Source organism: Numenius arquata, chromosome 6 (assembly GCF_964106895.1).
Source record: "Numenius arquata chromosome 6, bNumArq3.hap1.1, whole genome shotgun sequence".
Classification (NCBI taxonomy): domain Eukaryota; kingdom Metazoa; phylum Chordata; class Aves; order Charadriiformes; family Scolopacidae; genus Numenius; species Numenius arquata.
Window position 1 is genome coordinate 32,976,926 of NC_133581.1, and position 15,611 is coordinate 32,992,536.

The window sequence follows — 15,611 nt, forward strand, 5'->3', positions numbered from 1 at the left end:
GATAGCACAGAGTTCCTGATGGATCTAGACATCGGCACTCACGGGGGCACAGCCGAAGGGACTGGGAATCCTCCCTGCACAAGTCATCTTTCCCCCCGCAAGCATTTTCATTTGTGATGAGGCTTAGGGCTGAGCTCCCCTCAAACTGGAGGTCCCTCACAGCTGTGCTTCATCCAAACAGGTGGGGAACGCTGAGTCTGGCTCTGCCCAAGTTTAAACTGCTAATTAGTATTTGGTCTCAGAAGCTTGGTATCAGATAATAAGTTAGAGGCATCAGGAGGACATGGAAACAACAAAAATGAAGCTAATGAACATTAATTCCAGATAGCCTTGAATTTTTTGAAGCACCATTAGGTTGCTTATTTACTTTTTTAATAATAATAATAGTAGTAGTAATAGTAATAATAATAATAAATCATCTATCTAATTCTATCATTATCTGGATGAGATACAATTTCTCCTGTGCCAGTGAACCAGATGGGGTTTCTGTTTGGGTTTCAGTGGTCTCTGAAACTGCACACTAAAGTGTCTCAACTTTGTTCTGTACTTTGGGGCTTCAGGTTTCCTATATTGCACAGTCAAACACAAACTGCTATTTTTTTTAAACTCTTTCTTGCCTTGCCAGTCTGTGCGTTCATTCTGCCACATACTTTTCCAGCACCACTGTAAGTGCTGCTGACCTTGAAAGTCAGGCCACGATGGGTTGGGTGACACTCACTATCCCCGTGTACACATTTTCAGGTGTCGTTCAGCTCTGAACATATCTCTGGAGAGAAGACACGTCACTTTTGGACTTCCCAGCCCCCATTACCCAGGTACATCAGGCTCCCAAACCCTCTTCCAAACACAGCTGCGCGCCAAGCTGCTGGACCAGCCCTGCATTATATTTTTTGACCAAGCTAAGCTCTGTGCTTCATTTCTCACAAACGCAGTTTGACTGTAGACAGCAGTCGACAAGTAAACCTACTCTTTTCCATGGCAAACAGCCCAACTTTAATATTTTTACTGGCTTACAGCTGGGTAAATTAAGCCCCAGCTTTTTATTTATTTATTTTTTAATACCGTGCAACTGAAAATGAACAGCTACTTCACTACAACTGCCAAGGACAACGTTAAAAACACTAATACAATCCAGTCCAGCTCTCAATAGATCTATAAAGGGTAAAGGACCAAAAATTTCAGCTTATCCACCCAAACAAAACGTTGGTTGGGCAGGAAGTCTAATATTTCGTTGAGATCCTTAAAAAAAAAAAAAAAAAAAAAAAAGAACAAATCAAAAAAGATCCCTACAAGCTGTGGCAAACTGAAGATGGTAATAGTCCCAGCTATAATGCCATGAAATGGGAATTAAAACTTGCTGTGTTACTTACCCCAGCCTTCCCAGCATTTCAAGCTCTGGAACTTGCGGTCCATATGTCTCCACTTGCAGAGGCTGATACTCGTACAAAGTTTCCTCTAGCTTTTGAATGGGAGCTAGTGAAATATGCTGACCCTATTGAAAAGAAAAAACAAATAGTAAAAGATTTCCACATACTGGGTCAAGGTTTTGTTTTGACTTTTTTAAAATGCAATGCAAGAACAAACTTACACCCTTAACCTGGTCCAGACAATGACCATTCAATTAAGAACATACTGTCTACTATATCACTTGTTTCTTCATGATTTAAATATTTTACTGGGACCTCCAGTTTGGAAGTAATGCTTAATTAGCTATACCTGTTTGGACAAGGTAGGAGGAAAGAGGGAAGTTTTATTGGAGGCAGGCTTACCATTACAGAGTGCAGCTGCTTCCAGTGTCACCGGTAAAATTATTATTAGGTAAAAATTTTGTTTATCAGAAGTAATATCAAACAAAGGTCTCCGAGCAACCCTATTTGATTCTGTAATCAATGATTTCCTGAAAGCCCTAATTAGAAAAGGAAGCCGCTTCCATTTCTCTCTGCAGGTTTTGTGAGCTCCCATATATAATGGCTCTCAAGATAGACTTCTACGGCTCAAAACAATTAATTCATTCAGCAAATTCCCACTTGTTTCATAACTAAAAACACAGAAATGTAAAACTTTCATTCCAGATCACAGAATCACAGAATCGCGTAGGCTTCCAAGACTTCCTTTACCCTCTGCAGGTTTATGGTATGCTGAGAAAGATATCTTTAGACTTGGTCTACTCAGTCTTCAACTACAAATACACAATATCCACAAGAATAAAAAAGTAACGCTAGATTTCCTTACCATTTGTTATGAACTGCTAAAATCTTATACGTGTACAGTAATAGCATCATGCTGATTAATATACATATTAGTTAAATATATCAACCACTAATGAGGATGTGGCCAAGCTTTTTTGTTTTGTTTTCAAGAAGAAATTGTTCAAATACAAGTAAAAAGCCTTTTAATTTAAACTCACATGGAATACCTGAACCACACAGACACCTGTAAATCCTGCAAAGATATTCAGGTCAAACTGGGGCATAACTTGCTGGAACACAACTCCTCACAGGTGATACCCAAGGTGTGCTATTCCCAAGAGAACACAAATTTACCAGCAGTCACATTTTCAGGTCTACAACACTAATTTTTGCATCTGCCATCTCAGTTTATACTTTTTGTACCTATTTTGTATGGAAGATGTATTCATCATCCTCCAACAGAAACAACTCGGTACCTTGACACTGTCATAGATTTTTCTAAGCAAGGAGATACACAGTACAAAATGGAGACAGTGAAACAAATAAGCACATATATATAGTCTTTGAAAGGTATTTTTGTGACCATTTTAGCAGTGTTTATAGGAAACATTTAAGACAGTCACATTCATAGATTCATAGATTGGTCCAGGCCGGAAGGGACCTCCAAAGGTCGTCTAGTCCGACCTCCCCACAGTCAGCAGGGACACCCCCAACTAGACCAGGTTGCCCAGGGCCTCGTTGAGCTTCACCTTGAATATCTCAAGGGAAGGGGCCTCAACCACCTCCCTGGGCAACCTGTTCCAGTGCTCCACCACCCTCATGGTAAAGAATTTTTTCCTAATATCCAATCTAAATCTCCCCTTCTCCAACTTAAAACCATTGCCCCTCGTCCTGTCACTACAGGCCTTTGTAAACAGACCCTACCCAGCCTTCCTGCAGGCCCCCCTCAGGTACTGGAAGGCCGCTATGAGGTCTCCCCGGAGCCTCCTCCTCTCCAAGCTAAACAACCCCAGCTCCCTCAGTCTGTCCTCATAGGAGAGGTGCTCCAGCCCCCTGATCATTTTGGTGGCCCTCCTCTGGACCCGCTCCATCAGGTCCATGTCCTTTCTATATTGAGGGCTCCAGACCTGCACACAGTACTCCAGGTGAGGTCTCACCAGAGCAGAGTAAAGTGGCAGAATCACCTCTCTGGATCTGCTGGCAACACTTCTCTTGATGCAGCCCAGGATGCGATTGGCCTTCTGGGCTGCGAGTGCACACTGCCTGCTCATGTCCAGCTTCTCGTCCATCAACACCCCCAAGTCCCTTTCCTCAGGGCTGCTTTCTAATACCTCATCCCCCAGTCTGGATTTATACTGAGGATTGTTTCTTCCCAGGTGCAGAATCCTGCACTTGTTTTTGTTGAACCTCATGAGGTTCAACTGGGCCCACCTCTCCAGCCTGTCCAGGTCCCTCTGGTGTATCGACAACACCACACAGCTTGGTGTCATCTGCAAACTTGCTGATGGTGCTCTCAATCCCTCTGTCTATGTCTTTGATAAAAATGTTAAACAGTACTGGTCCCAGGACGGACCCTTGAGGGACACCACTAGTGACTGCTCTCCATCTGGACTTAAAGCCATTGAGTACCAATGAGTACCAATTCTGTTGATACCACTGCATTGCAAACTGTCAAGCCACATTTCTTATCATAAACTCGTACCGCATTGTATATTGTACGACAGAAGAGAAAATGATCATTCTTAAGGTGTGACACAATGAAAAAAAAAACCAAAAAACACAACAAACCAACACTAGACTGAACTCCCTGGTTCCGGCGGGGCCAGGCTTTGGCAGGGACACAGCTATCCCACACCATCTGCCCCATGCCCCCTCTGCGGCCGGGAGCTGCCGGGGGAGGGGGCTGGGGCATCCTTGGGTGAGTGGTGGTGCCGTAATCCCGTTTGTACATTCCTCTCTCAGCGGTGGTGTGGCCTCCTGGTTCTTTGTTGCTGACTGAGGCCAAACCACTGTCTTTTTTTGTCCTTTTTTGGTGCCCAAGGTGGGGCTCAAAGGGTTGAGATAATGACAGACCTGACTAGAGCATGCTAAAATGAATTTTTGTATGCATTTATTATATTAGTTAAATAGTCACTGGTCACCACGTTACTTCGCTTGTCCTCGTAGCTGTGTTATGTAAATTCCCATATGGTTTATATACTCCTCATGATGCTGTTTGTCACCTCTGGGAGAGGGATCAGCATCATCATTTTGCTGTCCTGTGTGACATCAACTTATGATATGATAGCATCACCGTTCAGACCGTTATGCTGGGGGGTTTATGGGGCGTTGGTGTCCTGCCCATACCTTGGGCACCATCTCTTGAAATTTATTAATAATCACACTCAATCTATGGGGGAAGGGGGATGCTTTCCCCAGCTCTTTCACCTCCCTATTCTCCTGCAGGCCAGGTAGGACAACTTTTGAGAATTTTGAATACCCTTGGAATGTTCAAACTGGCCTGTCTTATTGCTACATCTCCTGAATGTGTTTCAGTTCTTGTCTAGGGTTTAGCAACTATTTAAGACCACCACCCAGAGATCTGCCCCGATGCTGGATAGTCTCGGATGGCACAGCATGTGGGAGAATATGGCAGGTATCTAGAGAGCTTCTCACCTCCAGTGGTCTGGGACTTCATCCCCGAACAACTACAGAACCCTGATTAAGTGATAGAATATTTGAGAGGAAAATGCTGTGGCTCCAGAGAGGCACAATTCCAGAGAGGCACAACTTACTGCACTGTGCTGGGCCCTGGCCAGTATCTACCAAGCACTGCTCGATATTGTACAGCATCCTCAGGGGAAAGAGAAGGAAACCAGACTGACAGACACTGCGGCTACTGCAACCCCTGGGGCAGGGACAACAGGAGAGAAAAAGAAAATAAAAAACCAAACCTTCTTAAGGTGTGACACAATATAAAAAAAAAAAAAACAAAAAAACCAAACCAATACTAGACTAAGGTAACCAGCACAGGGCTTACTTTTCCTGAGGTTTGTACGAGTTTTTAAAAAAAAAAAAAAAAAAAAAAAAATCACAGTGACCAGGCTAAACTGCAACCACACTGTCACATTTTTAATATTCCTAAGTTTATTCCTAAGGTCTGTGCATGGTGAACTCAACTGTGTATGCCCACACTGATGTTTCCTCTAAATGCCTCATCACAGCATAATACTTCTACCTTTTCCGCCTGTGGAGATGATATGGGTGTCTTCACAGAGAAAATCTACATTAGTTACATGACTACTCTGTCCACCACAGACATGGCTTGGAGCCCTAAACTGGATGGATATGAGATGTACTTTGCCAGAACGTTGATAGCAGTTTTCTCCCACGTGATCAACAGACAACGTTGATATCTGTTCCATCTGAACCTCCAGGCTATACACCAAAAACATGGAATCCTGAAGTACAGGTGTAAGTGGCCCATTCTATATCTCTGGCTGTTTCAACACTCACAACTTGTTTACAAGCAGAGAGGATCTAGTATAAGATTTCATAGTCTCCTGAATTAGACACAAGATGCTGTGAATGAACTGACCAATCCAGATGAGTAATGAAGCTGGAACGACACAAACGTTTCCCAATTCTTGGGTACTTTCTTCCATTTTGACTTAGGCCATATATATACAGCTAATATATACGGTATATATATGCAATAAATACAGTTGTCATAGGAACCTATTGCCAAGAAGTTTCCATCTGGTGAGTAAGACATTACAGACAGCTGTTTGTTTCCATCTGTGTGTGCAGTGACCACGGCTTTTGTTGTTTCTGTGTCAAACACAAACCACCTTCTGGTCAACCTTCTGCAACAGCCGATGCTGAAGGATGAAAGCCTGAAGACTCTGCTGGATTCTCTATCACCTTCTTCCAGATATGACAATGAGTGGTAGCATTCTAGAGGGTAATGTATTTGTCATGTCCACAAGTGAAGAACTGAGGTGCAGAGGAATGGTGTAGAGGAAGTCCCCAAAATTCATCAGTGTGATCCTGGGTAATTGGGAAAAAAATTCTCCTGATAGCATGCCCTGTAGGATGAAGTTTCTAGTGGTTCCTATCAATACAACATCCCCTTTACCTTCTCCTACTGCTCTTACTGGGCCAAACTGCTCTGGAATCTCAGTTTTGTGAAGTTTTTGGTAATTTCCATTCCAAGATACCAGCTTTTGGTCTTTTCCACCTCCTGATGCGAGTGTGCCATCTTGCAGCATACACAGCGTAAATATCCCACCTTCATGTGCCCCCTGAATTGCATGGCTTATTCTGTTGGTACCTTCCCCCCAAAACACAATGTTTCTGCTCGAGTGTCCTGTAATAGTATCACCATTTTCAGAAAAGGTCACACAAAGGACAAACTTTGGCTTCTTTTGTTTCTCAAATAATCCTTGCTTTTCCATGAGGGAATGGCCTTCTAGTGTCCAAAAAGAAAAGCGTCATTTTCCACAGGTAACTACTGTATTTGTATGAGTAGGGTGAAAATCTGCAGCAAATACAGCCTCATTAGAGCACTTGACATTTGCCAGCTTTTCTTCTTTCTGCCAGTCCCACACAGAAAGCGCGTGGTCGTTTGAGTCATCCACGGAGCACAGGCTACATCCTCCATTAGATTTAGAAAAAGCAATGCAAGTGACAGCTTCGTCAACAAACCCCATTCTGATGACATGCGGTGTATTCAGAGCTACACAATTCCAGACATGCACCTCTGGTGGCAACTGTTTTCCATCCTTGCATGTCCCTGCAACTTGACCTGTTACTATGGTGGATCCTATTAGGATGGACAGCCAGGCACTTCACATCATCACTACGACCATGTGTAATGTCTCTGAAGTTGCTTTTCAACACTGAAAAACACAACTACAGATGCGATGAAGACAGGTTACTGCAACAGTCCCCACCCCTAGATCCATAGACCCATTCCAGTTTAAGCCTCTTGGCTGGTAGTTCTACTTTTGCTTCCAAATTGTAAGATCCCACTTGCTCTTTGGGCACGTACATGGTAACGAGACATCCACAAAGAAACATCTTTACATATCCTTCCTCTGCACTGAACACTGGTTCCTTCCGTTTGCTTTTACTGTTTTGGCTTTTTTTACCACTAGGTGAACTGCTGGTGGATCCAGTGCGGTTGTGACTCCTGTGGAATCTCCATAGCTTTCCCTCCAACGGCCTGGGGACACACGCTCAGCTGAACTGGTTCTTTCAATGGTGCTTTTTGCTGCTGGTGATACAGTTTCCTTTCTGGTTCCTGATGGGGAAGGTAAAGAGCCACTTTGTTTCCTCGTTAACACAGTTCCATTACTAACAGCAGTTCTTAAAGGCAGGGTTTGTACCTGTGGTCTTGGTCTGGTCTTCCTTTCTTCTTCTGCACAGCTGGCTGTTCCTCCGTAGCATTCGCGTGTCAAACCACGTGAGCTAAGGCAGATTTGAGCCACTGGATATCATCTTCCTGCACCTGGAAACACTGCTCCGGAGAGGCAACGGGATCTGTCACCTCCACACTGGTCGCAGCAAAGGCACTGTCATCGATGGAGGACTGCAGCAGCAAGGAGGTGTCCTGGAGGCTGCTCTTGCCGGAGAAGCCATCCTCTATCCTGCCGCTGCCAACCTCCTCTCCATGGTCCAGTGGCTGCCCGCCTCCTCACCCACAGGCTGGGGGACCAGAGGGAGCTCACGCAGTAGCCAGGGCCACTCGGTTGCCATCACAGCATGGTGACAAGGACAATGCGGGGGCTTCAGACCTCTGAGAAACAGACAGACGTTCCCCCCCCCCCCCCAAGTCCCTATCACTCCATGCTCTCACAAAACAGGAGGCCTGTGGCTGGAAAGGAGGGGTCGGGAGGATATGAGGCAGAGCCAAAATTAACAGATGTTGCTGCGTGACATTCTATGCTTGTTTGTTGATCTTTCACACAGTTTCAATTTTCTGCTGTATTCTATGGTGCTCACAAAATTTAGCAGCAGCAGCAAAAAGACAGAGCACCGTGAGCTCAGCCAGAACAGCCGGCCTTCCCCTGTAGAAACCAAGCTTCACATCTGCAAAATGCAGGCATTTAGGAAAGTTATAGTATTGTTGTTGTAGACATTTTGTCTGCCCCAGGAGATGGGAAGCTTTGCACGGTGTAACGCCGCGTACAACCCCGGCTCCCACTGCTGATCACTCACTGAGCATCACCGCCCTGGGGCTGCTCGTGTCAGCATCTACCCCCTCAAGGAGAAACTAAAGGCTCCTAAGGTGGGACACTGGCTGGGAATTAACTAAGGAGGGGGGGAAAAAAAAAAAAAGTCAGTGGAAGGGATACTGATAATTAAATTTGTGGTTGAGGACAGTTACCTTTCTGAATTTGGAGCATGGATTATTATTTTTTTTAGAGAGTTGCAGAATATAGCTAAGAAAATTGAAGACTTAAGTCCTTGAGATGGATCTAGGCCAATACCTATGGAAATATCAGCAGTACATGTGTACAACCTCCTCTGGTGAGTGAAAAGTCTCAGTCTTTCCAAATCCAGAGCAATTTTATTCCAGGCAGAGAAAAGAAAATTCCATTTCAGGTAAAAATCAAAACCATGGTAAATATTTTGGGAAATCACTTGTATGTGGGAAAAAAGGAGCAGCTCAGATTGCAGGAGCCACATCTCTGGAGAGCATCACCAGAACAGCTGCTGGCTGTTAGTGGAGTTGCCACTGCTGCGTTCCTAATGCTTTTTTTAAGAGAGCGACTTCTGCCAACACCGGCAAAGAGGTATGAGAAGGTTCCTCACAAATGGATCACACTCATCACGAGCCTTTTTCACCACCACCACCATTTACGCTGTTACAGACGCGTATCTCTGTCTGGGAACTCATGGGAGGATGGGATGAAAATGATTCGTCTTCCTCTCCTTCTGGGGTTCCCAAGGCACCAGGGGTCAGAAGGGATCATGATGGTCATTCACTCTTCGATGTGTGAATCTGGTAACTGTGAGGGAGCTGCCCACGCACAGCGGGGAGGCTGACTGTCAGCACTCCAGCTGTATGGTGGGCACCGGGGTATACGTTATGGGGAAAGGAACAGAGCCGCGCCAGGACCTTTCTGTGAAGAGCAGAAATAGAACTATAGAAGAGGAGCAGCATATAGAAAATGTCCATCTTTGAGCTGGTCTGACCTCATGGCCAGCAGAGGCCAGGAGATACTGGGTTCCTGTACAAAGCCCGAGGACTGGCAGTTCAGCCAAAGCACCTTCTTTTCAAAGGCATCCAATATAGACTTAAAGATTTCAGATCATAAAGGTCCAGGAACATCCCCTGGGTAAGTTGTTCCAGTAGTTAATTATCTTCACCATTAATTATTGGCAGCTCATTTTGGGTTCATCAAAACCAGTTTCAAAACATTGGCTCTCTCCTGTGTCTTTCTGGCCTTTGCACTGGGACAAGGTGGAAGCGTTCAGAACCAGTATGTACTTTTATATGGCAAACCAACTGCGTTGGTTTGTGTCCAGCCAGCAGACCCGCACCTCAAGGAGGTTGTGCAGCTGTATGACACAGCTCATTTCTTTTCATTTCCCAAAATCACAACTTCAGCTGATGGGCTTTGGGAACATGGATTACATTCCACTCAGCAACAGGGCCGGGGGGGAAACAAAGCCCCAAAACCACAACCAGCTATTGTTCCTGTCCTATAGCTGTCTGGCCTTTAGGTAAAGGCTTTTTCCTCTAAAGTGGATTTTAGTTTGCCTTCATTTGGGGAGGGTTAGATGGAAGCACAGGAGTTACAATATACATTCCCACCTGAAAGGGGCTGAAGCCTGGTCAAGCCCTGCTACTGCATCAGCTCCGTGGATGTTTTGGATGTGAACAGGCGGTATCTACACTGCTGACTCCTCACAATGCGAGCAGGGTGGCATGGCCACGCAGGCTCCAGAGCTCAGGGGCTTCCAACTTGTTCAGCCCTGCACAGATGATGCTGCACTCACAACACGGGGTCTGGCACAGACTGGTGCGACAAGGCTGGGATGGAAACCAATGAAAACTCCCCAGTGAAAAGTTCTGCTTTTCCTCTTTTCACTGATGTTGTGGTAAGGTACATTTACAGTAACTCTTGTTGAAGTTAATAGATTTAATTTAACCAATATTATCTCAGTTACGAAACATTTGACCAGTAGCATCTCAGTTTTGTGTCCCTGCCCTGAGTGGTCCCTAGCCATTTCATAAAAGACTGGTATAAAGGACACCACAACAGACAGTAACTGTTACTTGTGACTTACACGGCACTTTTACAGATCCAGAAACCATTTTACATCCATGAGGTAAGACTTTTAAATTTCCAGACAGACAGCCTTACCTCTTTCCAGCATTAGGAGGCATTTATCAGCATGCTAAAACCAAAATGAAAGCAGTTGAGTCCAAGATCCTGCTTTTGCATTGCTTTCCCCTGACAAACCTAAGATCTGACGCTGTGGTCACGGGTAAGTATTTCTAATCCCCCTTGGACGCTGTAAGGTTTGTGTAAAAGAAGCTGACAGTATCTAAATGGAGATAGAAAAGGTTTCCGAGAACATAGACAACAGACTTCCCTGCCTCCTCTTCCTCTCCCCACCCCGTATCTTTGTGTCTTACAAGTTTTTTCTCTGGGATTATTTTAGGCACCATAGCCGTCTGTTACGCTTTGGAATGTACAGAACCACAAAACACACTGTTAATTAGAAGGAAGGCATTTGCTTATCCTTATGACTTTGTTTTTGTAAAAGACTGCACAGCAATGGATTTGTGAGCAACTCACTTTCCAGTCATGTACTGAATGGTTTGAGAGGAGAGAAAGACAGGATTAAATTAGGAGGGGAGGTTAAATAATGTCTTTTCATTACTAGTAAAACTGACTGGCTGATTAACTTTTCGCTATCCTAGATTCACTGGTTGAGGCATCTCTCAATTTAAATGATAAGAAAGAAAAGCAGTAGCCAATTTTTGTTTCGGAGTGTGATACAACACAGCATTAAGAAAGAAAAAAAACCATGGATTATATACAGAGAAGAGCTGCCCTTGCAATGACAAGGAGCTTATTTTAAACAAAAAAAACCCCACAATTCTTTTAGAAAAAGTCACAGCTCTTAGAACAACAAAACTACAGTGTATCGGTGCACCTCACACTGGGGTTTGGGGAGGGACTCTTGCCAGGTATATCTGTACCGGCCTGCTAGCAGAAAGAGGTTATTTTAGCACACAGAGCCCAGAAATATCAGCTCAAGGTGCAGCAGTCACACCTCTTTCCATCCTGTCATCTCTCCCTTTCCCTGTCTCCAATACAACGTTGCCTTCCTTCACCTCCTTCCCTCGGCAGCAAGAAGCAATAACAGCTGACAGTCTGCTCAAAACTCTCTCAAGTGCCGAGGAGGAGAAAGGAGACTGACACCAAAAATGTACTACTAAGGGAAAGAGAAGGAACAACTATGCCACAAAAACATCCCCAGGCAAGAGACAGCAGCAGAGACCGGGGTCATTAAAACTTGTCCAGACAAAGCATATTTCTGTGCTAGAAGCGGCTGGAGTAGATGATGTAGCCAATCTTTTTGCTCGCGTAATTTCTCTCTGCTTAGGAACTTGCTCAGGTCTGCTATTGCCACACTACCAGAACACAGCACACATGTCAGACAACAGAAAGAATAATATTTATGTGCTCTCGTTAAGTCAGTTTGCAGCAATGTTATTTTTATTGAAGTCTTTTCACCATCGGGTTGCCCTCCCCAGCCCGGCACAAGGAGCACACGGCTGGCCGACAAGAGACCGAGCACTGGCGGATGCCAGGGCATGATGCTGCTAAAGCATCTCCCGAGCATCGTTTCGATCATATGCAGCACGAGAGAAAGGTTAACACATACCCTTTTTGATACACTGTCATTTCAGCGTGTTATTATCCAAATGCTTTCAAGTGAATGTTAAAACAATACTATGCATTCCTCGAATTTTTCAGTATGAGCAGTCTTATAAAACTATTTTACTGTTAAGTTCACAACAGAACTCAGGTTTTGGAAAGATTTCGTGTTAATAGAATTTCTTACAAAACAATATTAATGCAGATATCTTAGGCAATGCAGTCTGAGCCAAAAGCTGGGGTTTGTTGGGTTGGGTTTTTTCAGTTTCCACCCTCCCAATTCACTATTGATAAATCCATGTCAGCGATGCTAATACGGCTTTCTGATTCTGCTTAACTGCTTACTTTGACTCCAGCACTATTCAGGAAACAGAGAATGAAACTGATAGATTTGGAGGACTCAGTTAATATTATTTTAATCCTCACCCTCTCTGTCTTCCACAGCTTTTATAAATAAACACGAAAAATGTTCAAACTAAAATGCATAATTCCATTCCTTAGTCTACAATTCCTGTGCCAGTGAGGCTTTTCCAAAGATTTAAATATCTGAAACCAACCGCTCTTTCTTCTGTTCTTGAAAGCCAATAATAGATCTAATTTCTTTACTCAATTTTGGAAAGTGCTATGGGAATATCCTGGTAGCAAGACAGAAAGTGAACGAATGATCTGACAAAAACCAACAATATCGATGTATGTTTTCCCATTGATCTCAAAAACAGACTCTGATCACAAGTGGCAGGACAAGAAAGGTAAGACTGACACCCCCATTCTCTCTGGGGTAGATGATTTCAGATGCCTAGTAACAATTTCACTAAATTTTTTACTTACACACACACACAGAGTATCTTCATTTGATTTTTTTAATGCCACACCAGGTTCAAGAGATGTGCTTTCTTTAGGTACGGCAGAAATACAGCAGGAGCTCAACAGCACTGAAGAAGCTATTAACAGTCACACGTATGTGTTTTGTTACATGGGAAATTACCCATGGAGTGACGTGGGCCAAATCACACCATCAGTTCTACTCGCCTCCAAACTTTTCTTTTACAATTTTCTGCCATAAGTAATTACTCAATACAACTTGTCTTTAAGCTCCTGCCAAAAAGCCCCGTTTCTCTAATTTCTCAGAAGAAAACCCATGTCCACCTAACTCACGGGAATACAATTCCTCTGGGTCAGTGCCAGTACCAGGATTTAGTGACTACTCTCTTCGCAGCAAAGCCTGCTGCCCTTTCTTCACATCACTGGGTTGCGGTGCCTGCATGGGACTGTCCACCCCAGCACTGGCTGCTGGAGCTCGGGTGGGATTCAGGGGACAGTCTGGATGTTTGCTGCAACGAGTCACTCAATTCGTTTTCAATGAGAGACTCCAGAGTTCCGGCAGGAACTGCCAAGCTTTCCTCAAAATCTCCGGCACTGTTAAAAGGACACAGCCCAAAACACAAGGCAGCACTGGTTTTGGAAACAAAGAATTAAAACACAACGGCATTTTCACGTAACAAATAATTCCACGGGTCACCCTCCTGGTTTTCAGCTCTTGTTTCTCAATCTTGCTCCCAACTTGGTCCCAGCTTCTAAGCTCTTACTCGCTTTTGTGCGATCCACCATGCTGTAGAGAGTTGTTCAGCTGCTTCCGCACCTTTTGCTCTGGTTCCCACGTGCTCTGCCCTGCACGCAATACCTATTTGGCCACTTCCAGCTAGATTGAAGAGCCAGGCCATGAACTCGCTGCTGTGTGGTATTTGAACACCCTGGGACTGCCAATTGCATTTGCAAACCTCGCTATCAGCTCAGGCATTCTTTTTCCTACTGTGGCTTTCATGGATTCAACGTGGCCCTTCTCAAGAGTACAACCACAGGTTCTTCCCATTTTTCAGAGATAAACTTTCACTTCGGATGACTCAAAGTCAACGTTCAGTTCAGTTTGCTATGCCAATTCTCAATGTGCTGTGTTAGTAATACAGCATTAAGCAGAACTAAGGAAATTTTTGTTGCGTTTCTACCATCAGACTTCTGAAGCCTTGATCATTTTGATCTGGCTATCAACAAAGCACAAGCTCTGCAGCAGCCAGTTTCACTACCGCATTAAAGGCCTTAATATAATATTGTTTTAAATACTCACATTGAGGGCCTATGTTTTTCAAAGGATGTGAAATAGAAATCAATTGGACAAATTCCACTTTGTGTATCCCGATGCATCACATGAAGCAAGGGACAGGCACGGCAGCAGAAGTCAGAGGCCAGCAGTAGCTGCACCGCTGCTCACCAACCAGCGAGAACTCTTTGAGCCTGAATCTGCCTGTGTTCCCATTTGGCTGCAGAAAAGCTGAGCGTTACCTTGATATGATCCCTCCATTACACAAGAAAATTATTTAGGATTTCCTGGAGAGCAGTGGAACCTGCAAAAATTAGCTGCTTTATTAGTAGAACAGAAGCTCATAATGAGCCATGAGCTGCTGAACTCCACTCTCTCCTTCTTCCTGGGACCCTCTGAAGCAGCTCCCCCCCCCATCAAAATAGCCACAGCTATACAATATCCTTTTTAAGGAATGTAAAGTCTGATGGATGATTTAAAAAGAAAGACTGATTAAAATAACAAAACCGAACAGAAAGCTGACTTCAGTCTATAGAAGATGAGAAACTCTGTGTATGTGAAAAATCAGTGACATACTCCCTGTTTCACTGAGCGTACAGCCTAGACCCAGACAAATGTTGATAAAGATGCAGAACACCACATTCAGGATGGCTTATGTCTGCTCGGTAAAGAGAAGAAATAAAGTGAGATTCCTTGAATAGCTAGATTTTAAGGAGGGACCGCTAAAGGTTGATAACTGTCTGGCAAAAGAAAGCAGGGAAGTTTTTATAGCAACAGGGACCAAAAAAGGGGAAGAAAACATGAAGAAAAAGACAATAAATGAAAGGAAGAATATGAACAGAATAGGAAAAACAGGAAGAAAGAACATCAAAAGTAAATTATTAGAAACAGGCAAGAAGATAAAAAGGAGGAATTTAGAAAAACTGAATTTTACAGTAGAAAAATGAAGAAACCTTCATCAGGCATTAGCAGTACGTGAGACACCTTCACAATATTTGTGGACTACATTTGTGGACAATTTTTAAATGTAAACTGAAACCTGTTAGCAACATATGAAAAGTGGAAAGTAGTTTATTTCTAGGCTTTTTTCCTTCATTTGCAGAGTGCACAAGTAGATGTTACAGACATTAGCCGATTATTCTGGGGACAGGAAGAGACACACTGCAAACGTTAACACACAGTTGCTGGCACTGCTTTGAAAATGCACATTAATTTTGTCAAACTAAACAAAAAACCCCCCTGGTGCAGAAGCAACTGCATTTTTAATCTGCACAAAACATAATTTGTCCTTCCAGGGAGGTTTAGTTACTTTCTGTGCAAGCTTCCATCTATGTTTTAAGTGGTTATATCAAAATGATGCTTAAATCTGAACAACAGACGCATGACAGCTTTTAAAGTTGTGTCTACTTCCAGTGGCGCCTGAATTTTAGCTGTACTTTGGAC

The 15,611-nt window shown here is 43.8% G+C and overlaps 1 protein-coding gene and 1 pseudogene across 2 annotated transcripts in view; both read right to left on the reverse strand.

Annotated features, from left to right (window-relative positions):
• MNAT1 (MNAT1 component of CDK activating kinase) overlaps positions 1-15,611 on the reverse strand; it is a 141,092-nt gene that overhangs the window by 38,572 nt on the left and 86,909 nt on the right. For both annotated transcript variants that reach the window (XM_074149844.1, XM_074149845.1), the window contains one exon: positions 1,371-1,492. In XM_074149844.1, the coding sequence (XP_074005945.1) occupies positions 1,371-1,492 (122 nt within the window). The remainder of the gene's footprint in view (positions 1-1,370; positions 1,493-15,611) is intronic.
• LOC141465276 (echinoderm microtubule-associated protein-like 1) lies at positions 5,387-9,032 on the reverse strand (annotated as a pseudogene).